This window comes from Sturnus vulgaris, chromosome 24 (assembly GCF_052056855.1).
Source record: "Sturnus vulgaris isolate bStuVul1 chromosome 24, bStuVul1.hap1, whole genome shotgun sequence".
Lineage (NCBI taxonomy): Eukaryota > Metazoa > Chordata > Aves > Passeriformes > Sturnidae > Sturnus > Sturnus vulgaris.
The window spans coordinates 3,977,073-4,001,057 of record NC_142266.1 but is presented as its reverse complement, the minus strand read 5'-3'; the positions used below and the strand labels follow the sequence as shown (position 1 = coordinate 4,001,057).

Here is a 23,985-nt window from a genome sequence, read left to right as displayed (position 1 = left end):
AGGGCCCCGGGCCTCGAAGGCAGATTCATTAACCTTTTCCACCAATATTTCTGGCACTACAATGTGCACGGGATAACATCTGCCTAGAGCGTCTCCATTCACAGAAGTCTGGGGGAGACCAGATGCTCACCCTGCAGGAATCAAGTCCTTGTCCATGAGACGATCTGAGCCATGCAGCCACTCCAAGCTGTGTTGGAGGTGACAGTGTTTCTCTTCAAAAAGCACCTGTCCCTCAGGACCAGCATTTTTCTCTTTCTGGCTTTCACATCGCTGCTGTGCAGTTGCACTGGCATAAGTAAAATCCCTTTTTTTTCCCAGTAAAAATTATTTACAAATCTATTCAGTTTTCATTGGTTTCTCTGAATTAAAATTTGAACCCTCAAAAGGCAGGTAACTCCGTCCTTGTAATTTTTAGTGGACAGACAACAAATCCCTAGGAATGTGTACCAATGGCAAAGTGCATGGGATGTAACAGAAATCAGCGCCGTTCTTTACATGACATGATTAAAACAACTATCTCGTTTAATTAGAAAAAGAAAGATCGCAGACTCATTCCCAGGATGTTATCTGTGCAATTACTTTATGTAACATTATTAAAAATTAATTTTCCCCAGAACCTCAGCAATTTAATGAAACCCGCCTGGTCCTTAGCAGCAGCTGCAGCGGAGCCAGCCCACTGGCATCCTCCAGGCAGCGGGACTCGGTGCCGCTGGCCCCCTCCGGGCTGTCTGTCCCTTGTGCTGGGCAAAACCAGCCCTGGGTCAAAGCACCTCTGCACAGCACCCTATTGCCGCAGGCTCAACAGCTCTCCTCGCACCGGGTACCGCAGCCCTCCTCGTCACAAGCACAGCATCCCCTCTCTCCGGGAGCTCGGCATTCCCCATCTCTGTGAGCAAAAATCCTCCTTCTCCAGGGAATCAACATCCCCCCTCTCTGGGTGCTCGGTATCCCCCGTCTTTGGAGGCTCAGCATCCTCCCTCTCCAGAGGCAAAGCGTTCGTCCTCTCGGAGAGCAAAGCGTTCCCGTACTCCGGGGAATCAGCACCCCGCTCTCCAGAGGACAGCATTCTCCTCTCCTCTTCGCAAGGTGCCGAGCACCTCCACCGCACCTCGCCCGGGGCTGCTGCTCGCACCCAGAGCGCTGCTCGCTCCGTTCTGGGACACAGCCCCCGCCTCGCCGCGCCGCCGGCACCTTCCGCCCCGGCACAGGCAGCGCGTCCCCAGCCCCGGCCAGCGCACCCTTCGCCGGGGGAACCTCCGTCCCGGCACCGGACAGCGCATCCCGCAGCCCCGGGTACCGCATCCCCTGCCGCGGCCCCGGGCAGCGCGTTCTCCGCCCCGACCCCGAAGTTCTCCCGCCGCCGGCCCTTACCGATCCGGATGACATGCGGCATCCCGTGCGAGCTCTGTCCCCAGAAGCCGCCGACCAGGAGCGCTGCCCAGTATTCCCAGAGGACGCGGCGAAGCGCCGGCCAGAGATGGGGCATCGTTGGGGAGGGCGCGGGCCGGCGCGGCCCTACGGCCCCAGGGGCAGCGGGGACGCGGGCGGCTGCTGCCCGGGGCTCAGGCGGAGCGGCCGCTCGGCGCCGGGGCCGGGCGGCTCATGGCACATCTTAGAGCGGCCGAGCCGGCCCGTCCCGCGGCAGCCACAGCTCCGGCCGCTCCCTTCCGAGCCGTGCCGAGCCGAGCCGGGCCGTTCCGCTCCGGGCCGAGCCGTGCGGTGCCGGTGCCGGTCGGGCGGCACCTGCGGAGCCGGGGCTGCCGGTGCGCCCCAGGAACGGCTCTGTCCCCTCCTACCGCTGATGCGCGGCTCGCGCAAAGCCCCGGAGTGGAGCGTGCACACACCGACACACTCACACCCCCTGACACACACCCCCGACACACACCCCGACACACTGACACGCCGCTGACACCCCGACACACGGCCCGGCACGCACCGGCACCCGCCCGCTCCCCCGGGGCGAGGGCAGCGCCGGCGGCGGGCGCGGGGCCAAGGGCACCCTCGGCGGGCACCGCGGGACGGGGGGAGATGGCACAGGGGTCCCGGGGTGTTTCTGTCCCTTCTGCCCCTGACGGACCTCTGTCCCGCAGATGGAGGGGTGCCCGAGGTCCCCCAAGCTCTGGGGGGGTCCCTTATGCCCCCGGGTGCCCCGGTGTCCCCGGGAGAGGCAGGGCGGGGGGATCTGGGCTGGGGTCGAGCCCGGAGCCCCGGGGACGGGCGGGGCCGGGGCCGGGGCCGGGGCCGGGGCCGCTGCAGCAGCGGTACCGCGGCGGGGGCCCGGCCCGCGCTCCGCAGCCGGGAGTTTAATGACCTCGGTGACAGAGACAAAGGGCTGCCCATGCCGCGGACCCGGAGCTGCTGTGTCAACGTGCTGGGCCTGGCTAGGGCGAATTTCTTTTTTTTCTCATTTAAATAATTTGATCTATTCCATCATTTCCAATCGTTCCCATTTGCCAGCTGTCTGCTAACTCCAGCCTGGAACAGCTGAAGAGCAAATCTTTAATTTTCTTACAAACACACTATTACTCTGTATCGGCTCATCTTTTTAATTATCCTTGCCCGTCGCTTTCCCCAGCAGCAAGCTCGGCGTGCTGGGAGAAATTCTGATCGCCGCCCTGCACTCTGCTCCACAGACCCATCCCGGAGCAGCCTCCGGGAGCCCGAGTGTGCGGACTGCAGGAGGAACGCTGCAAGTCATTATTGACCTACAACTCAAAGAGAAGTTGCTGGGTGTCGCCTGTGCCAGCAGGCAGCGAGTACGGGGACGGCTGCGGAGAGGTGGACACGCGAGGGATTCCCTGCGTGCCCATTGCGGTCCTGTCGGGGCTCTGGCTGTTTGTACAGCAGCAGCGGTGAGGGATTGGCCAGGGAATGTGACAGCCGTCATCAACACAGAATCAGAAGGAAAAGCTGGAAGAGTCTGTGGCAGATGTACACGCCCGGGGCAGGACCAGCCCCTCCCAGAGATGTTGTGGTGCCTCCCGGGGCCGTGGTGTGACTGGTGCCTGGCTGGGGCGATGGGAAGGGGCTGCGGAGCGTGCCTGGGGTCTCAGCACTGTGTCACGGTGGAGGGGACACCTTACTCCTACCTGAGCACGGGCTCAGAGGGGCAGAGGGGCTGCTCAGCCTCCTCCGAGCTCGGGCTCACAGGAGGGGGGTGTTGGTGTTGATTGTGGGCAGGGCCAGCTCCCAACCCGAACCTTCCTGCCTGTGCCAAAGATGGTTACAGAAAAGAGTGGCTCGTGTTAGGGATATTTTTATCCCTCCTGACACCAAAATGGATAAGATTTAGCAAAAGGGCACGGAAGAAAATTTCTTTACATGCTGCTTAAGCGAAGGACAGCTGTTTCTGTGAACTTGTTAAAGAATTAAATGTCACAACCTGGTGGCTCTTTGCACCTGGAGATAAAAAAGCCCCACAAAGCTATTGGGAGGGAGCAGGTAAAAAGGGCTGTTTCAGCTGTGGCTGTTCTTGGCTCTTTGCAGATTCCAGCACATGGAGAAGAGGTTTAATTTTGCAGAGTGTTTAAATTAAACTGTAGCTGGGAGGAAATATTCTATTAGTTTGGGATGCTGCTTCCTAACTTTCTGTCGATATCAGGCATTGATAAGGCTCCAATCTCAGCTTCAGCCACTGGATCCTACTGCAGGGCCAGCACAAATAGTTTATTTAGTATTGAATTATTTGATTAGTGACAGATGGGTGTGTGGAGGTCACAGACAATCCTTGTCTCGTGCATGTAGGTCAGAGAGGGCAGGACAGGAGCAGTCCTGTACCACAAATTACCACAGGCAGAGGAGCACTCCATGGCTGCTCGTCTCCTCACTGGGCTCTGCATGGCTTCTCCTTCCCGAAGCAAGCCGAGGTGTTCAGCAGAGCAGCCCACCATGGCTGTGCCTCCCTTCCTTTGTATTCCCAGATTCCCACACTGTCCCCAGCCCATCCCTCATGTGTGACTTGGCAATGCTCCTCTGGCTGGGCAGCACCCTGGGGATCCCAGGGCTGCTCTGTGGCAGGATTACAAAGAGGGCATTTTTGGAACTTCTCTTAGGTGTTGCACCACAGCTGCTTGGGGTTTTTTTGCCCCATTCAAAGACTCAGTTTCATCTGATGCCCACGGAGGAGCTGCATGGGCCCCGACCTGTGAGCAGTGACCTTCAGCCACCAGGCCAGACCCCAGTGGGGCAGGAGCTGGGTCGTGATGGATAATCACGGCACAGACAGGATGGCTGGATAAAAGAAGGAAGCACCTGGAAGGCTGATAGAGCTCCCCACGAGCCCAGAGCTCTGGCTCTGCACAGGTGAGTGCTGCCCAGTGGCTGCTGGGCCTTGGGAGTGGGATTTACACCAAGCTGAGTCAGGACTCTGGTCAGAAATCTTTGGCTGTGCCTCGAAGGATGATCAAAGGTAGCAGAAAGGCTTTGGCTTTGGACGACTTGTTACAGTGATGCTAAAAATACAAGATACTTGCCCAGTTTATAAGTGCTGTGAAAATAGCTTTAATGTGGTAATTCATCATTTAAGAGTGTATCAATTAATGCAAACTCTGGTGTATTTATAACTTGTGAACATAGTGTACCAGTGAGGAGAAGTCGATTTTTTATTTTGAGTTTGTTGTGAAGGTATTTGGATATATTTTTTTGTGCTGATGTTTTTACAATAAATATGTGTGGTATTTAGAGCTCCAAGTATTACACAGGTCAGATTCAAAATTGTGTACACTTTATGGGGGTTTTAGATACATAAAAATTTCAGTCCTCTCACCTACAAATAAAGCTGTAGGTTTGTGGGTGTTCTCAAGTCACTGATGTAAGACTTCTTATTTTTGAGTATGAAAGGAACCACTTGCAAAAATGGAAAATAGTGTTGAGATTATTAATATCTAGAGGGAAATGCTGATTGACGAAAGACATTTTCAAATCAGACTAATGCTTTAGAGCAGCAGCAGAGCTATGAACCTGGCAGAAAGAGACATAAGCATTTCTATGGCTATAGCATTTTTCAATACTAATGAAGAAAAAGAGCCTTCTCTTATTTCTGTAATGGTATCTAAACTGGTTCGTTCGAATTAGCTCCATCCACGTGTGTTTTGTTTAGATTTATATGCATCAGGTCTAATAGAACCACAATCAATCTGAGTTATGAGGCTCAGTGCTCGCATTACCGAGATTCATGTGTTGAAGTCGGCTCCCAAAACATCAGAGGGAATATACCTGGGAAATGCAGATTCCTAGGACTTGAGTGCCCTCTACTGAAACCGTCCCGGCTCCGGCCCTTCGCTGTGACACCCACAGCTTGATTGATGGGTTGCTAAATTGAATTGAAGCCTGCGATTCACAGATCCATTTTGAAGGATCCCTCCTTTCCTTTCTTTGCCTTTCCCCCCGGGTCTCATCCCGCATTCCAGCACTCTGGTTAATTCTGGCCCCAGCAGCTCTGCCACAGCAGATTTCCTGGTTTAAAAGGCAAGTTTAGATCCTGTAAGGAGGATTCCTTTGGCTGTAATCATCTGGGAGCTGATGGCATTGAGGAGCGCTGCGGGCTGCGCTGGGCTGGGCACGGCGATGCTGCGGGAGAAGAAGCTGGCTGTGCCCGGGGAGTTTGGGTCTGCTCGGTGCCTCTTCCTGGGATGGGAGAGGCTTTAACTCCGTGCCAGCAGGCGGGATGAGCCGGGATGACGCCGGCACCGCGCTCCAGCAGCTCGTGTAAAAGCAAACAGCGACTATCCACATTTGCCCCCTCAAACTCACTGCGATTTGTGCTACATTTTGCTTGTTGTGGGGCGGAGGGAAGCGGAAAGATTCCCGTTTCCCACTCGGCATTCCATCTGGAAGGGAGAGGCTTTGTGTTTGTCCGTGCCTTGCCTGCAGCACGGGCAGGGATTTTGGGTTTGGGATGGAGGAGCCGGCGGCTCCGCTGGGGCCAGGGCAGGGGGAGCGGCTGCGAACCGATCCTGTGCTGTGGTGCTGGGCAGCTAATGCCAAATAAACATAAAAATTTGAAAGCGGAGCGGTTTCCCACTTAGATTTTTATGAAGTTTATTCCCGAATTAATTCCCGCTGTGGTGGTGTGGCTGCTCTGTCCGGGGCGGGCAGGGAAATGCGGGGTTCCTGCAAATCTGCGCAATAATCGCGCAAGAATTGTTGCTGCACTACGCTGCATATATTTGTGTTGGAACATACTGTGGTGTAATAGCTGGTTTGAAATGTATCCAGTTCTGCTGAATATATTATTGTGAAAGTCAGGAGAACGCGAGCTCCTGTCAAACCGAGAGCAGCGACGGGAGAGTGGGAAGGGGGCCGGGAGCAGGAGCTGCACTCCCCTCCTTGGCTGGGCTGGCTGCGGGGGCCCGGGGGCTGCAGGAAGCTCAGATCAGAGCCCTGTGTGGGGCCCGTGTGCCTGGGCAGATCAAAAGGCGCTGTCACTGCTCCCTGCAGCAGTTGGCATCTCCCCCACCGTGCAATCCCCACCCCGCAGCAGCGGGAGCGGGGACCTGGCGGGTCCCTTCGTCAGCGGCAAGCAGGCAGCAGAGCTGCTGGAAACAGGTACGAGATTGTGTCCCGAGCATCCCCAGGCTTGTAGGAGATGCGAATTGGCTCCTCCTTCCCCCGGTGGTATTTGCAGCACCGATTTCCTCCATGGCCCATTTCCAGCCAAGCAGACACGGGGGTGAGACGAGAGCTGTGCTGGGAGTGCACGACCCTTCAAACAAGAGGCTTGTTTGAATGGCCAGGGAGGTTTACCAGACTCTCCTGCCTGGAGCTGGTGTAACCGAGGCCAATGGAGCCTCTTTGAACGAGACAATAACAAAGGGTGTGAATCCTGTTATTGTTTTGAATCAGTTATGCTGCGGCTTGCCCTGTCCAGGGTGTCCTGCAGGCTCCCAGAGTGTCACACACCTGGCACAGACCCAGCAGGGTCTCTGCACCGGCAGCAGCACCCAGGCCCTGCCAGCAGGGATGTCAGGAGGTCTGGCTGTCCCCCCGGCAGGGCACAGTGGGGATGTGGGACCCTCGGGTGGCTCTGGGAGGTGGGAGTTTGTGGAGATGGTTCAGCCACGCTGGCGCTGGAGCAGCTCCATCCCTGCCAGCTCTTGCACAGACTCTGTGCAGCCAGACACTCCCTGGGCACCCCTGGCCGGGCCCCTTTATCAGCCCCTTCCTTTGGAGGGACCTTGCTCTGAACCTGGAGCTGGACTGGCGCTCTGGGAGTGTGGACCAGACACTTCCCAATGGGCAGAGTCACCCCAGGAAGGTGAGCATGGGAGGATGCAGAGACCTGCGTGGCCTTTTTGGATGCGATGCAGTGGCTGTGAGCAGGGGCTGAGCTGTCCTGGCACCTGAGTGGTGACAGAAGCCCCGGGGCTTGTGCAATGGAGCCACGTGCAATCCCGGCTGATTGTCAGGCTCGTTCAGCAGCAGCTCAATTTGTACAATTGCAGTGTGTCATGCGGGCTGAAAAGGGCAACAGGGAGCAAATGACTAAGTAAGACCAGTTAAAATTATTGTCTTTATCACCCCCTGTGTTCATATCTGACAGAAGAAACTGTTTTGGCCAGTTGGTTCCATCAAGGTCTCCTTTTTCTGGGCTGCAAGATGATCTCTTTGAACTAGCTGAGTGAAAATACATATTTGTGTCAGACAGCCTTTGCATGTGTTTTTCATCCTCTTTCTGCAGAGGTAGGAAATAATCTTTTTTCTTTTTTTTTTCCCCCTTTAAATAAAAAGTCCCCTTTAAAAAAAAAAAAGTCCTCTATCTTTAGGATTGGTGGGAGAAGCCATTTGCAACTGATGGGTGTAAATTATGCCTGCTTAGTCAGACAAGAAAATTAGAGACTGCAGAATTAGCCTCTGCTCGCTATTATCCTTGCATGGAACCAGTTTACAAAGAAACTTGGTATGCCCCGTGGTGTTCTGCTCAGCTTTCACGTGTCTTGTTTGTGACCTGTCAGCCTCAGCTCGTGTCCATTGTACAGACCCAGCCAGGGCAGCTCCTTTTTCTCCTGAACAAAGGTACCAACTGGCAGAGCAGGAGGTTGGGCACCTGCCAGCCCGGGAGTGCACAGGGCTCTTTGCTCCCCACATGGCTAATTACCCATGCAAAGATTGGGAATGAGTTGTTAATACCGTTTTTGTTTTGTTTTTTTTTTTTTTTTACTTCTACACATGCAAAGGGCAAGAATAGATCACATTATTTCAAATGCCTGTTAAATTCCACTTCAGTGGAATTACGCTGGGAATTAATTTGGCCAGCTGCAGCCAGTTGTTTTGCCCAATCCCTGCAAATTCCGGCCCATTTCCAATTCACAGCAAATTTCTTGGTTGTTCCAGCCTGTTCAGAGGAAGTTTAAATGTTGGGTGAGAAGCTGTGGATGGATCTGGCTGTACCTACTGGGAACAAAACCTGATGTGTGGGGACAAGGGGATCCCTGCCTCGAGAAGGGACTGGGGGTCTGGAGAGCAGCTCTGCCATGGCAGTGGGTGCTGGCCACAGGAGATGCTGTGGAAGCCTGAGGAGTGTTAAATGTGTGGAGACAAAAATGATGTGCCTGCAGGAGGAAAATGACCCCAGCCTGAGCTGTGGAGGGGTCCCATCTTTGGGCAGGGCTGTGAGGGAGCAGGAGGAGGTGCCCTGTCCTGCCCTGGGGTGACTCAGGGGCCTGGGGTGATCCTTGTGTTCATCTGGCACCTGCTCAGCCAAACTCCTGCAACCACCCCCAAGCATCCCCCACAATTTCAGCTTCAAACACCAGGCTCTGTACGATTTGCAGAGCCCACTTTTCCCTCTGTCCTGCCTGGATAATGAAATAACAATCCACAGGACAGTGCCTGGTCCTGCCTGTGTCCCTGCTGCCATGGGCAGTGACAAGCCCAGTGCCTGCAGGTCTGCTGGGATGGGGGTAGGGCAGAAAACCACCCTCAAACACATCCCTGTTTGGTTTTCAAGGCTTGTTTGTGGCCAAACAGTGAAACCATGGGGCCAGTGTGGCAGATGGAGAACCTCTCCACCAGCCACCACCCAGCTCTTCCCTCCCAGCTCAGATCATGGCATGTGAGGAGTCTCTGGATTTCCAGTGGCCTTGTTTTAAGCTGCTGTGAGACTCCTCCTAAACCAGACCATTGTATCAGTTAAATCCCTTTTATTCCCAGTTGCCAGTATCTGGGCACCAGGTTAGTTTTGGCACTTTTCAGCTTAGCAAGCAATGAACAGGTTCATGTTCTTTCCCATGGGAAGGAGATTGTGCAGCACATGGGGATTTGTAGATTGAAAGGGGAGTGTGGGAGGCTTCCCATGTGTATTACTACTCACAGGAAGAAAGAAATGCTGTTTTTTTTAATTTTTTTAATCTGATGTTTATTTGGCATTTTAATGGTGGTAAGAAAACAGAGAAAATTAATTTCAAGAGATGGAAAACAAACCGTTTTTTAAAAATATGCTGCACTCTGGTTTTCCTGCTTCTCCCAAGTCCCCCCAGTGGCTCTGGGGACTGACAGGCTGCCAGGGACTGCTGCTGATGGGACACCCCTTTCCCTCCAGCACTGGTGCCACGGAGCACCTTGGGCAGCTGCTGACATCCCTGTGGAGGAGAGGCTGGAAGATGATGTGCCTCAGGCCATGCCGAGGGTGGCTTTTTTTGGAAACCATTTCCAGATGTTTCCTTATGGCAGCACAGCAGATGCAGGGCTCAAAGTTCCCCCAGCAGAGGCTCTGGAGGTGCCTCACACAGGACAATTTCTTCTCGTGGCTCTAAATTGGAAGCTAAATCCCTTAATTTAATTTTGCTGCTGTTTCTATGTGTTGTTTCTGTTTGGTGATGAGGCAGAAGAATAATACATTTAAGCAGCTCTTAGCACAAGCAAAATGAAGCTGATGTGGCTTTATTTTACACAGTGTACACAAAATCTTCACTAGATTGTATCTGTGCACAGCCCTCCATGGTGGGAGCGTGACTTGCATATTGAAACTTGGTGTGAAAATCCCTTGGAAAAATAACAAGCTTCCCTTCCTAGTTTATTTCCATAATTTTTCCATGGGAGGCGTTTGCATTTTTCAAATTTAAAGGAAAAGCCAGAACTGTGTCCAGTTAGCATCTGATATTTAAAGTATTTGTACACAGAGAAGCATTTTGTGTTGGCTTTTTACAGTATAAAAGCAAAAAAAAAATGCATAATTTTGCATAACTATTTTTGGTTTATAAGCATTCCCTGAGGGAAGGGAGAGTAAGGTCTTGCCAAAATTATATGTGTTCTGCACAATTTTATTTTTTTTTTATCCCCAAAGCATTTCGTTGTATCCAAGACTGGGCTGGGGGTGTGATGCCCACTCTGTCCAGGATGGGGGGAGGCTGGTGATGAACTGGGGCTGGGTGAGTGTTTTTTAATAAATGAAGGGCAAAATCACACATAATTGATCCTTTAGAACTTATTTCTACATCCCAGCTAGGACACCAGGTGCCTTTCTTCATTGACTGGAAGCGAATATATCTCTTTCCAGGAAAGCCATCACAATTCTCATATAATATTTCAGTGAGCTACAGCCCGAAAGTGGGGGTGAGCAAAATTTCCCAGCTCTGCCCTCCTGGGGCTCAGCCTCTTCCTGCGGGCAGATGTGGCCTGGAGAGAGGCAATTACACACCCTCGTGTAGCAGTTTAAAGGTCAAGTACAGAGTAGTTTGACTAGAGATTAAATATAAAGATACCCATTTATGAATTGGGAAAAGAGAAGGAAAAGCCCTCGAGTAGATTAAAGTCTTGCAGAACTGACTAATAAATCAGCAGCTGGCGGAGCGTGGCAGCCTCGTCTGCCACTCTGGAGTGACTGAGGACGAGTTTAATAATGCTTTACACTTCAGAGGCTAAATGAAGAGCAGGCAAAGAGAGAAGCCCACCCGCTGGCTGGAGGCTGCAGGGGCACTGGGGAAGGGGAAGGAGCCTTGGCTGGGGTGGGCAGTGCCACCCCCAGGGCCCCCCGTGATGCCTTGGGATTGTAGCTTTTGTATTTTTAATCTATTTGTAATCCAGCAATTCTTTAGTGTGTAACTCCAAACTCCAGATCCAGTGTGAGCTGCTGCTCTCCCATTTTGGGCAGACACAACAATTCCTCTCCAGGCTGGCAATCAAGGACACCTCACTGCCTCAGGCCTGAGAGATGGAAACAAAAGTGAGTTGGGGGAGCAAACTTGTGGTAAATGACTTCATTACCTGGAGCTGGAATTGGAAGATTAACCCCCAATATGCAAATTGCACAAACTTACAAAACTGTGAAAACTCGTGACCCATTGTCCATTTTGGGTGCAACCCCTGGGGGGCTTTGTCTGCCCTAAATGTACCTGAAGGCCCTTCAGTAAATAGAACCCCTTTTTATTCTCTTGACTTTGTCTGGCCTCTGTTTTTAGGTAGCCCCAAAATGGCATCACCATCATGTAGGCACTGGGCTTGGGCTGGGCATCCTGGGTGAAGGAGAGGAATGTTGTAGGCATCTGGGGTTAAGGGGGAAGCTCTTAATGAAAAAGAGCTTTTTTTTTTTAAATAAAAATAAAAAAGAGTTTTGCTGGCTCGTGGTTTCTCCTTGTTTGTGTTGCAGTAAGGAGCAGTGACTCCCCTGCTCTGTCCCATGCTCCTGCAGCCCCTGCACTGCCGAGGGCTCAGAGCCACCCTGAGGGAGTGAGACAGTAAAATGTGTTTTATTTGCATTATTTTGGTTTGTTAGTGCAGACTGAGGACTTGTCTAAGGAGTAGACAGACTTTTAGTGCTGGGCTTTCAAGCAGGGGTGAAGGGACATCCCTGTCCCCAGGGATGATCTGCACTGGGGACAGGCTTGGGAAGCACATTACCCTGGTGGGAGATGAACCTTCCCGAGCAGGTGCAGTGCCACGGGGTGAGACAGGTCACTCACTCCAGCAGCAGCCTCTTGCTTTTCCTGTGTGCACACTTCTAACCAGGCAGCCTTAGGGGCCAGCAGCCTGGGGGATTGATTGCTGGCTCAGGGAGTGAGCAGCTCTAGGTGAAGTCAAGGGTGATCAGCCTCAGCCAGACAGGCAGCTCCCAGGAGATGCTGTGTGCCAAGGGTACCTCTGTCTATAAATTGCTCTGGATGTTTGAATATAGACCTCTTGTAAACTCAGACACTGCACAGGACACTCGTGTCCTCGCTCTGCCACGGTGCTCTCCATCACTGTCTGCTGCTCAAGGTCATAAAAAGAGCCTGTAGTGATTTAGAATTAAATAAAATTTGTTGGACTGCTGTATTTCTTTGTCTTGTCTTTGCACACAGTTTTCCCAGTTCTCTGGATGTTTTTCAGCTGTGTCCTGTGGGGAGCTCCCAGGTCCAACTCGGTGCTGACACATCAGGCGCCTCCTGAGCAACGTGCAGCCACAACTGGATTATTTCTGCAGGGTGCTCTCAGAATCTGCTCCAAGAAGGAGCACGGTGCTGAGAGCCTCTGGCAAGCAAAGCACTCAGGCCCCCATTAAAAACAGCAGAACAAGTTTAATCTGAGGATGGCAGGGAAGTTTGCATCGTCAGCAGCGTTTGATCCAAGTTTTCAAGGCAAAATTGAAATCATTCTTCACCAGGCTCAACACATTGATCTTTAGAAAAGAGCACTTGTAAATAAGCTCCTTGAGAATGTGTCACCCTCTTTCTCCTCCAAAGCTACTCCTCTGTGAGAAGGGCAGTCCCTGAGGATGCTCCAGAAGCAAGAAGGAGGAGAAGCAGAAATGGCTTCAAGGAATTTCTCTCTCTCATTCCTTCTCCAGTCCGTCACTGCATGCACATATCACATGCTCCAGATCACAAACCATTAATAAGAAAAAACACTGATGTTCTTGTTTCCCCTCTCCCAAGAAGGGCTGGGTTACTTTCCTGAGCAGTTCATCATCTCTGCTGTTGGAGCAGGCACAGGGCAGGACTGACTGGGGATCTTTTGTGGGAGCCTCACACCCAAAAATTGCATTGGTTGGGTTCTGCTGCTGCAGGAGCTTTGTCCCACAGCATCCCTGCTCTTCCTCTCCTTAGGGCCATGGTTTTCCATGTCCTGCCTCGGTGAGGAATCCTTCATGCTTCCTGTGACTTGCAGCCATCCCCTTGTTTGTGCTGTTCCTCGCTGAGATTCCTCTGAGTGCTCAGGTGCCTGCAGGCAGCCTCCAGGGCTCTGCTCATCCTCCCTTATTCACATCAAGAATTTATTTTTTCCACCTGGCAAAGCACAGAGGCCAAGGCCTCACCTCTCACTTTTTGGCAATTATTGGAAATTACAAAGCACTTAAGCAAAATCCCATCAGTGCTTCTCCTCTATCTAGCAGCAGTCCAAGCCACCACCTCTTGTTCTCCAAATCCTCATCTCTTTTTTTACACCCCAAGGAAACCCAGAGCATGGGAGACACATCCCTCAGGGTGCTGTGCTGCAAATCAGAGGGAATAGAAGGGATGCCAGGATTCTCCTGGCTTTGGGCATGGTGCTGTGGGGGTTGTGCTCTGGGATGTGGATGCAGGTTCACCTTCCCTCGGTGCTGATCCCATTCCATCCCCTCTCAGGGTTGCTTCAGTACAGCCTTTGGGGCAGAATGAACGATTCTCTTGTCTTGGGATCGATCAGATGTTATTAGGAATATTTTCAGTTGAAAGGAGAAGTAGCTAATGTTAGACTTGCTCAAAGCATGAGATTTCCCTGGCAGGGTTGGATATATTTCAGGCATCTGAATGCCAGAGAATTATAAAGTAGTTTTGTTTTTTTTTCTTCCTCACAAAACGAAACACAATGATCCCTTTCAGCATCTTGTAAATTGCATTTGAAAAATGGCAAAATTTCCCACTTGGAGACTTAAATTTTTATTTTCAAATTATCCCCTGGTAAACCTTGAGATGGCTCGAGGTTGAAACAGCTGGGGGAGCTTGGGGTTCCCATGGATGGTGTAACTGTGCTGGTGTGACTGGTGTAACTGGTATAAAACTGGTGTAAAACTGGTGTAAAACTGGTGTAAAACTGGTGTAACACTGGTGTAACTGCCACCAGTGTCTGTTGGAGCTGCTGCCACCACCGTGGCCTCCTGTGGGATGTGATGGTGCAAGATACTGAGCACTTCAGATCTGATCTTCAGGTATCTTTGACTTCTGAAAGGCTGATTCATTAGTGTCAAGTTAAGAACGTGTTTAGATGATTTGCAGAATCGAACCCAGCCAATGTGATTTTCAAATTAGATACTTTTCCACGGGCCTTTTTCCTTAGACTTATTGGATTTTTAATGGATTTGAAGGGATTCTGTGGCAGTTGCTGTGACCTACTTCAGAGCAGAGGCTGGTGAGTCTATCCCATAACTCTGTGCTGACTGACAGCATCTCTCTAAATGCAGATCTGGCCACTTGAATGTAATTTTTGTGTTAGGGGAAAAAATAGTAATCAGGGTTGTGTAAATGGGGCAAATTCACAGGAAAAGCATATTTTAGCTGATCCACCCTGAAGAAGGAGGATGTTTCCTCTCCCTCCTCATCTTATGTGGACAAATCTGTCAGGGACAGAACCAGGACTGTGCTTACCAAGCATCTCAGTGGTGACACGTAGCATTGGATTATGTGTTGTTCCAAAATTAATGTATTCCAAATTTCCTGTTGATCCAGAGGGGTTGTCTGAGGTGGATTGGGGGTTGGAGGATGTTTGTACTGGGGGAAACAACTCTAATTTTTATTTTTCCAAGCGAACCTGTGTCTGTATCTGGAAGTGAAAATGGTCATGATGCATTTTTCAGAGCAAGTCTCAGTAGAAGATGCAGTGTGGGAGAGGCTGTTGTGGCACAGCTCCCACTGTGGCTGGGATGGCTCTGGGGACACTGGGCTCCCCAGGAAGGGGAAAAGGGGGTTTTTTTTGAGCCCAGTCTCCCTGGGCTGCCATCAGGGTGGTGGGTGCTCTGAGCCCTATGGGTGCTGCCTCATGCAGCCCCCAATTCACAGAGCCAGGGGCTGGTCCTGGTCAAAGCTGGCTTGCTCAGAGCTTGGCCAGCACTGGAACCTCAGTGGGTCTGCAGGGACACAGAGACAGGAGAATCTCTGGTGGCTCTGGAAACCTTGAGGAGAAAGGAGCGTGTGGATCTGGGGAAGAACAGGCAGGAGGGGAAAGAGAACAACACATTATTTGGAAATGAAATGAAGTCATCTTTAATGAGGCACTTCAAAAATAGCTTTGTCACTTTTACTCACAAAGGAAGTCATTGTGGTGAAATTACCTGCTCATCTCGTGCTGGTTTCCCACCATGCTGAGCCTCCAGTGGAAAAGGACTTGAAAAGCTCTGGGTTTTTTTCTTGGAAAGCCAATGCAGTGTGGGGGTGTGTTTGTAATCAATGGGGGCTCATAGCTAATGGATTTGAAGAGTTTAGAAGCCAGCAACAAACCGAAGGCATTAATAACTGTTGCTTTCAAGTCAATGGGATTGATTAGCAAATTCCCTTTATTTCTGAATGATCATTGTAGAAAAGTGGAAAGCAAACCAATAGTGAGAGATGTACCTGCAAGCAATAACACATGATTGCAGGCTGGGCTGCAGAGCCCGGGCTGGTGACACAACAGATCACTCATAATTGTCAGCCAAATTGCCCAGCTGGTATTGAGCTTTAAAAAATGAACCATAAGAAGAATTTCATATTGATTTTTGTTTTGTTAGAAACAATATAAGGCTGCCTTAAAGAACCGAGAACAGACTGCAATTGATTCTCTTTCCTTTTGAGCTAATTCTAGTAGAATTTTATATTGGTTATTAATGTAGGATTTATGAATGCTTTTCTTCTCTCTTTCACGTCTCTATTGCTGCAGATTTGAAGGAACAGGACCTGAACTAGAACTTGGGGAAAATTGGTGCCACAGGACACAAAGTGCATTGAAACTGGATACTTCACTGATCCTGTAGGGAAGAATAAAAAATTAAATCCAGAGTCCAGCATAAAGCTTACAGGCCAGAGACTACTGATTCCTGGCAGGTAGGCAGGATGTGCTTCTGCCAGCTCTGCAATTCATTTCTGCTTCTCTGCCAAATTTTGGGATTATCACCAGTTCCTCCTCACTGTCCTTCCTCTGCTGTAAAGGCACTGTCATTAAACCATTTATTTCTGAAATACTAAGGCTGTGTTTGCAAACAGAGAGTTCAGATGTCGAGTTCCTAAATGACCTTTAAGGTGAAAATGCCCTTCCTTGTGACAGGACCTGTGTTTCTTAGGTGTTGGTTTCATGGGGGTTTGTGAGTCCTCAGCAGACCAGAGCTCCTTCTCGAGGCAGACAGAGGGAATTTCACTCCCCAGTGCCAAAAAATTATGTCACTGCATCTACGTGTGGGATTCAGCTCCTCTGCTTTCTTCTAAACAGATCTATTTGCTCTTCCATTCCCCCACTGCAATAACAATAAATACACAGCCCCTCACCCATGAAGGTTGCACATCATCCTTCCTCCTCAGAGGCACAGGCACAGCCTGTAAGACCTCGTGTTATTTAAGGTCCTTCTGACATGAAAATGAGGTGTAATCACCCTTCACAGGTGAGGTATTCTGAGGGGATAATTCTACATTAGCTGGTTCAGGGTGGATGTTTTGTGCTGGCTGTGAGGAGGGGGAGGCTGGCTGGGGTCTGGCCAGGTGTGCTGAGCCAGGTACCTGTGGATGAGCTCTCCTCCTTTTTGAGCTTCCTGCAAAGGCTCAGTGAGGCTGGAGAGCCACTGTCCTGGTTTAGGACATTGTCCAGCACTGGTGGCTGAGGTGAACCAAACCAAAACAACTGGTTTGTTTAGAGTCACTCTGAAAGTGTTCATGTTTTCCCTTGTAAAATACTTCCCTGCTGTCAATGGCAATATGATCTGAAACCAGGTTTTATTTTTCCTCTCCTGGCATCAGCTGGAGGGTGATGTGGCCCTGCTTGAGGGGAGCCACTTGCATCTGCCATTGTGCTGGCTATCAGAGACTTTTTTTTGTCATTACCTGGTGCCACATCCACAGCCAGTCCTGGGCAGGGTCTGCCTGGGGGTATCAAACTCCAGATCTGGAATAACATCTGTGTGTTTCTGATTTCCTGGAATGCCAGATGTGCTTCAGCTCAGCCCTTGGAGCATCAGCTTCTCCGAGAGCACTGGTTTGTAGGTGCTGGTTTTTCACACTCTGTTGTTAATGGTGAAGATTTAAAACTTTAAAAAAACAATTGCAGGATCAAAATTACTCACAAACATGTCAAGGCCTGGAGCTGCTGCAAGCTGGTCAGATTTACATAGATCATATGGCTAAATAATTGGAGTTGAGCAGATTAGTGTGTTATGCCTCTGATGAAATGATCCTTGAATGTGCCACGGCCTCGTGCCAGGACATTATGAGAGGTGGAAAATCTGTGTTGGCTGCCAGTGACATTCAAGTGACAATGAAAGCTGTTGCATTTACAGATACTAAAAACCAAAAAATTAAAGATGCAAGAATCATATCAGGAGCCCAGGAAGAAAAGACCTGTCAGGAAAAAAACCCACAAATCTCTGCTTTTTATGCATTTGTGCAATGATTTTGGCTCTAGGAAGGTTGTTTGTGAGCTGGAGCAGTTTTGTGGAGGCAGGACTCAGACCGTGGCAGCAGCAGTGCTCTGCTCACCGTCTCAGGCTGGTGCAGATGTGCTGAATGTTCCCGTGGTTATCGTGGCTCTGGCATCTCCACAGATCCAGAGATGCACACAGCATCAGCACAGAAATCTATTAGCATAAATTACTGACAAATTCACCTCAAAAGCCAAGCCCCAGCTCCACGATTAAAAATAGTGACAGAACTTCAAAGGGGCAATAGGCATGATTTATTTTCAAGATAATGTGGATAATTTCAAGTACCAAAGAAATGCTTATGCTGCTTTCTGTAGTGTTCTGCATAATCTGCTGTGTCCAGCTAAGATTAGATAAAAGTCAATGCAGAATCTTTTTTCCCTTCTGACATTAACTATTTGACTTATCTTTATCCAGGGATGAGCTTGCAGAGCTTAACATGCAGGGTGCTCTGGGCCCTGCTTTCACATAAAACTTTTGGGGGGTTTTGTTGTTTGGTTTTTTTCCTTCCTATCTGCTTGTAGTTGTGCCTGTGTGAGCACTGGGGGCTGGGAAGGTGCCTTGGTAGAGTCATGGAATGGTTTGGGATCATCCAGTCCCAGCTGATGTCTTGGAGTGGCTCCCTAGAGCAGAGGCTAGAGAGAGTTAGGAGAATAAAGTGGGTATTCATTAAAGGCCTTCAATAGGTACATCTTGGGCAGTCAGGAGCCCCCCAGAGGCTACACCCAAGCTGGAAGATGGTCACGAGTTTTTCAGATAATTATAAGTTTGATCCATTTACTTATCAGGGGTTAATTCTACAATTACAGATTCAGGTATGAAGTCATATTACCCCAGTTCCACCCGTTCCACCCCACATTCCACATCCCCTATTCACCACAATTCACTTTTCTTTATATTTTTTGGGGGTTGAGGTTGTAGGGTGTCCTTGAATTTCATGCCTAGAGGAATTGTTTTGTCTGACTAAAACGTGAAGACAGTTAACTACACTTTATATGGAGTTTGGAGTCATGCACTAATGCAACACAGGATTTGAAAAATATAAAAGCTAAAATCCTAAGGCATCGAGAGTCCCCAGCCATGTCTGTGGCAGGTGGAATGTGTGCTCACATCCCTGCTGCCTGGGCCAGCTCATTCCTGGGATCCAGGCTGCTGGCCAAGGGCCATCCAGCTTCATCCTCCCCGCCTGCTTCCATCCCAAACTTTTTATTTACTCACACCAGGTGCAAAAGAGCCTTCCACGCAAACATCAGCAAAGCTCATTTGCAGTGTGCAAGGCATCTTTAAAAGCCCATTTGGTTTCATCAGGCTTTTAATTCTTTGCAAATTACCCAGGCTCAAAAGGGAGCAAATGCTTCTGTAAAATGATGTCATCTGGCCTCTTTTCCTACCCTTAATCTACTTTTGGTTTTAATACCATGGCAATCTTCCTTGTTTCAGGAGCTCGTGGAACACACTCGTGGTGCTGGTGAGTCTGTTCCCATGTCAGAAACCTCCTCCAGGCCACAGGAACTGTGGAACACTGGGACAGCACTAATTCATTTCCGAGTTTCTCCAGGATGAGCTCCAGGGATGACGAACTGGGCTCTACCTGCACTCTGGTTTTATCCACCAATTTTGTTTTATCCCGTTTGTATGGCAGAATTCTTCAAAACAAAGCCAAAAGAACTTTCAGGAACAATCAAACCTCAGCCAAGAGCATTCTCCTGCACCTCAGCCATGCAGGCAGCCCAGCTTTTCCCAGAGTGAGCTCTGCTCATCCTTCCACTCTTTCTCTTTCCTGCTGTTAGAGGCAGCAGAGGGAGGATCGATGCCTCTGGTGTCAGGGCACAACAATGGCTGTGCGTTCTGGCCATGATATTGACAGCTCTGCTGCTTTTCTTGTGTCATCTCTACTTCATTTGTGAAAAGTGCCACAATTATCCCCCAGTAGTCATTTCGGGAATGGCAACAGCTTGAAAAGAAAGCACAATGGGTACACCTGATTGAAAGAAAACACTTTAAATATTGAACAATTTTTTCTAAATGGTTCAATATTTTCAGTTTTGTTCAATTTTCTATCTGCCTCGGCACTTAGCATCTGCACAGCCGTTTTGTATGAGCCTTAACAATGGACATTTTACATCGAGGGCATTTAGAGCAGCAAAAATGAAGAAAGGCTCATCCTCCACACCCTTCCTCACTGTTCTGCATCAATCCTTCCATGTGCTCTCAGGCAGTTACTAAACCCTTAAATCTGTCTTTCCCCCCCATCCACGCAGTTCTGCCCAGCCTAATTGTCAGTCTGTCTTTCATTAAGCCAACTGCAGACTTTTGATCTACTCCTTTGGAAGAGCTTTTGTGCTCGGCATTTGAACGAACCAGTCCCCTGTTTACAAGATTTACATCAAAATAAGGTTTCTGGAAAAGAAAATGCAGCTTAGCAAAATAAAAAAAAAAAATTGTGCAAAGCCCCGAGAGAGCTAATTCATCTGCATCTCAGCAATAATAGTAATAATAAAAAATAGCATGAGACAGGCTGGCTTGGCAGTGCAGAGCTGCAGGAGGGATGGGGTGTTCTCTGTTCTCCAATTTTTGGGTGCCTGTTAAAAGTCTGTAGGATCAAGATGCTGCACCTCTGTGCCTCTTTTTATTTGGAAAATCTGTCGCCTTGATTGGGTTTGTATTCAGGTAATTCCCAAGAGCCCTGAGCTGGAGGAAGGTCCTTGGGCAGGGGTTCCCAGCCCTGCTCTGTGACAATGCTGCTCCCTGGGCTTGTGCTCGGTTCTGGAGTGAGCAAATGTTCCTTGTGCCCTTGTTCTAGACACGCACCCTGTCACTTAGGGAAAAATCTATTTAGGAGCTGACAAAAGCTGAAGAATACTGCAGCAGTTAATTAATAGCCCCGTGTCTCGCACAGTTGGCTCCAACAGCAGACTCCAGTGTCGGAGCTAATTGGGAAGTCAGGCCAGATCCTATCCTACAGAACAAGTTCATGTTAATAAGCTATTTCTGTATTCAAGGGTAGTTTTTATTCAATTTCTAGTACTTTATTTTGACTAGCAAGTCAAATATTCTTGAAGTATCAAAACAATCTTTGTAGCTGTGTAAGAGGAGCATGGCGATGTCATTAAAACCGAGCCCAGCTCCATCTGGATGCTGGCAAAACAACTTCAAAAGTATCCCAGTTACTCCAGGGGAAGGGAACTGTGTTCTCTCAGGATGAAAGCATCCACTGGAGAATAGTTTAAAGGCAGGCCTGGTCCCAGGTGCAGGGGAGGCTGCCTGGGGATCCTGCCTGGAACCAGCCTGACAATCTGAGAGCAGATTTTGGGAGAGTCTGTGAGTCCTGGGGGCAGCCCCTGAGGTCACACTGACCCGAATGTTGCCTCTGGGGAGGAGAGTGGGAGCAGCAATATCCTGTGCAGAGGATTTGGGTTTGGTGTTCTCCCACATGGAGGGACCCACAGAAGTCTCTGGGCAGCTGTAAAATTGAGGGAAATGTTTGTTTTCAGAGCGGGGAGGGCTTTGGTGCTGGCTGCTGTAGAGGACCATGAGTGGGAAGGGAGGGGATGGGGGATGTCCTTGGGTGACAGATAACCAGGAAATTCCTGACCAGAGCTGGAAGTACAGAGAGTGGGAAATGTCAGCCTGCATACACATACTTTTAGTTTTTCTCCATACATCCGTTTTTGCTGTTGTTGCAAGCAGGAGTGATGAGACTCAGTTTACCTCAATTTTAATTTTGTTTTGTTAACATCGTGAAAATGGCACTAATGATGAGAGACAAGGGAATTCTGGAGGAGTATATGGAGAGTCCATATTACATTATTCAAGGCTGAACCACTCGGGGTTTGACAGAGCAGCCAACAAGTAAAATTTAAAAAATAATTTTGTATTGGGTTATGGAGACTGGGATTCTCTGCATTCCTTCCTTGTTTTGAGATTTATGCTTGGTTTTCTTCCTGGAGTGTCCCTTAGATTTAAGGAAGAGTAGGGCTGTTATTTAGTGGCTTTTCTTGCCCCAGTAGAGAAGAGGCATGTCAGATGAGCCTTGTGGGATGAGACTCTTCACTGAAAAACTGTTAAAGAATTTGGGTTCAATATCTTCATCTGGCAACATTCCTGTATCCTTACAGAGCTCAGCAGGTACCTCTGGGATCCCCCTCCCACACCAACTGCAGACAAACGAGTCTTTAATTCTGGGGTTGAGGCGTTAAAAGCAGGTCAGGATGGAGAGTGTTACAGGTCAAAACCTTTGTTTACGAGGCAGTGGAGCAAAACCCCAGAGATGTGAGAAGTCAATGCACAATCTTAATTTTCCCCAATATTTATCTTGCCATTGTAAAACCTTGTTCACATCAGCCATGAACAGTTGTGCAGTTCTGACAGAAGGTCACTGTGCAGTGAATGTGCAACACAAACTATTTCTGCATATTAACAAAAGAAAAAAAAAAAAAAAAGAAAAAGAAGAGAGAGAGAGAGATTTTTCTTTTTTTGCATGCAATTTTTAAGAAGCGGAGAGCAAAGAGCCATAAAGTTTCCTTTTATAGATGGAGGAGACAGCAGTGGAATGCGTTAAAGTGAGCGAGGAAAACCCAAGGTGACACATAATTTTAGCGATAATAAGCAGTGGCAAAACTCCTCTTGTTAAAGACCTAAGGCAAAACTGTGCAGCGTGTGTGAATTCTGGAGCTGAGAACCACAGGGAGAGAAGGGAGACAGGGTAAGACACCTTGAGCAAGATTCAAAGAGCCAGGCTTTAATTTTAGGGATGAAGAATTCGAGTATCTCTGCTAAGCAATGAATGAATAATGCCTGTTACAGTGGGATGAGCTGTTCTGCTCCTCAGGTTCACACAATGGGAATTCTCTGGATGAGGTGAGGCTGCTGCCCAGGCTGGTCTGAGCTGCAGCCCCTGGCACAAGATTCTCCAGCTCGTGACTCCTGAGCATCCCTGCTTCTCTCAGCATGTGGGAGCCATCAGAGGCAATTTCCAGTTCTGGAAAAGCTGGGAGGGAGCAGCTGGCTGTGACTGCAGCATTAAAGGGCTGGAGTCCTGTTTAGGTGCTGCTTTTTGGGTCCAGACAGTGACAGGTCTTGAGGGACCAGTCCAGCCAAATTATCCTCCAGGCTTCTGGAGACAGAATCTGCCACCTCTCATCCTAAAACCTTGCAGCCTGTGGATGAGGGGAGAAGCTGGGTCAGAATTGGAGCTGACAGGTAGAAGGCATTCAGAGTGAGGTGTTTTCTTTAGCAGGTGACCAGCTAGCAGCTATGTGTCCCACCTCAGCCTCGTTTGGCAGAAATGCCCATTGAAACCCCACTGAAGAGACAGAATTTCTTTGCTTTTACAGGCTTAGGGGTGAAACACTGCAATTCCCATCCTGTGCTCAGCTCCAGTGCACAGGGGAGCAGCCTCTGGGGGTTGTTGGTGGAGTGGGGGTCGTGTAATCCCCCCCTGCTCCAAACACATCAGTTTGCTGGGAGCACAGAGCCCTGGTTTTTCCATGCTGCAATCCTCACCAGTTTCCCTTCACTCACTGTAAATTCCCCTCACTGAACATTTCCAGAGGGACGAGGGCTGCTTCAATAGGGCTCTCTGCAGATGCTGATTCCTGGTGGCAGCTCTGTCTGCAGATAATTGCCCAACACCTATCTTGGCAGCACTTTCTAGAGAAGAATTAATAAAACCTAATAAGGCACTTAGAGAGTCTCACAGCTCCTCTGGCTGCCTGCACGCTGAGGGCTGGTACAGCAGGGTAGCAGTGTCTGCTCCTCCCAGGGCTCCCAGCCCTGGGTGAGTCCCGACTCTGAGCTGCTCCTCTGGCCATGGCACTTGTGCAGCTGCCCTGGGAGCAGGTGCTGCAGGGCTGGCCACAGCAGCGAGCTCCAGGTGTGTTTGTTAATACAGGTGTTGCCAGCTCCATGGAAAATAGACCTAAAAGCCCTGTGGGGCTGCTGCACGGGGAGAAATTTGCAGTTTTATCATCTCTGTGTCTGTTCTTCTGTCAAGTGGTCCTGAGACGGTGCCCAATGTTGTGCTGAGGCTTCGGGTCATGATTCCAAATCTGGTTCATTTCTGCTTTGTCTCTGGTGCATTAGTGCACAGGATCTCACAGCGCCCTTCAGTAGAGGCAGGGATATATTGCTGACACCCATAATAACTCACCTGCACAGAAATCACCACCTCTAATGTGTGGAACAAGTACTTGGGCACCAAACAGCTGCTCCCTGTGCACGGTTTCCTCCCCAGAGCTCTGTGCACAGGGATGGAGAGGGGCCGTGCTCAACCCTCAGTCCCCTCAGAGTGATCCTCATCCAGCTCTGTGGCTCTACAGAAACTGGTAATGATGCCTTGGAGTGGCTCCCTAGAACAGAGGCTAGACGAGATTAAGAGAATAAAGTGGGTGTTTATTAAAGGCCTTCAATAGATACATCTTGGGCAGCTAAAAGTT

General features: G+C 49.7%; 1 protein-coding gene across 1 annotated transcript in view; it reads right to left on the bottom strand.

Moving 5' to 3' along the window:
* The window catches only part of GRIK3 (glutamate ionotropic receptor kainate type subunit 3), a 107,730-nt gene extending 106,208 nt beyond the window's left edge, over nucleotides 1-1,522 (bottom strand). Inside the window, exon 1 of the mRNA XM_088178528.1 lies at nucleotides 1,372-1,522. Coding sequence (XP_088034654.1) covers nucleotides 1,372-1,486 — 115 coding nt within the window. The 5' untranslated portion in view covers nucleotides 1,487-1,522. The remainder of the gene's footprint in view (nucleotides 1-1,371) is intronic.
* Nucleotides 1,523-23,985: the final 22,463 nt, after the last annotated feature.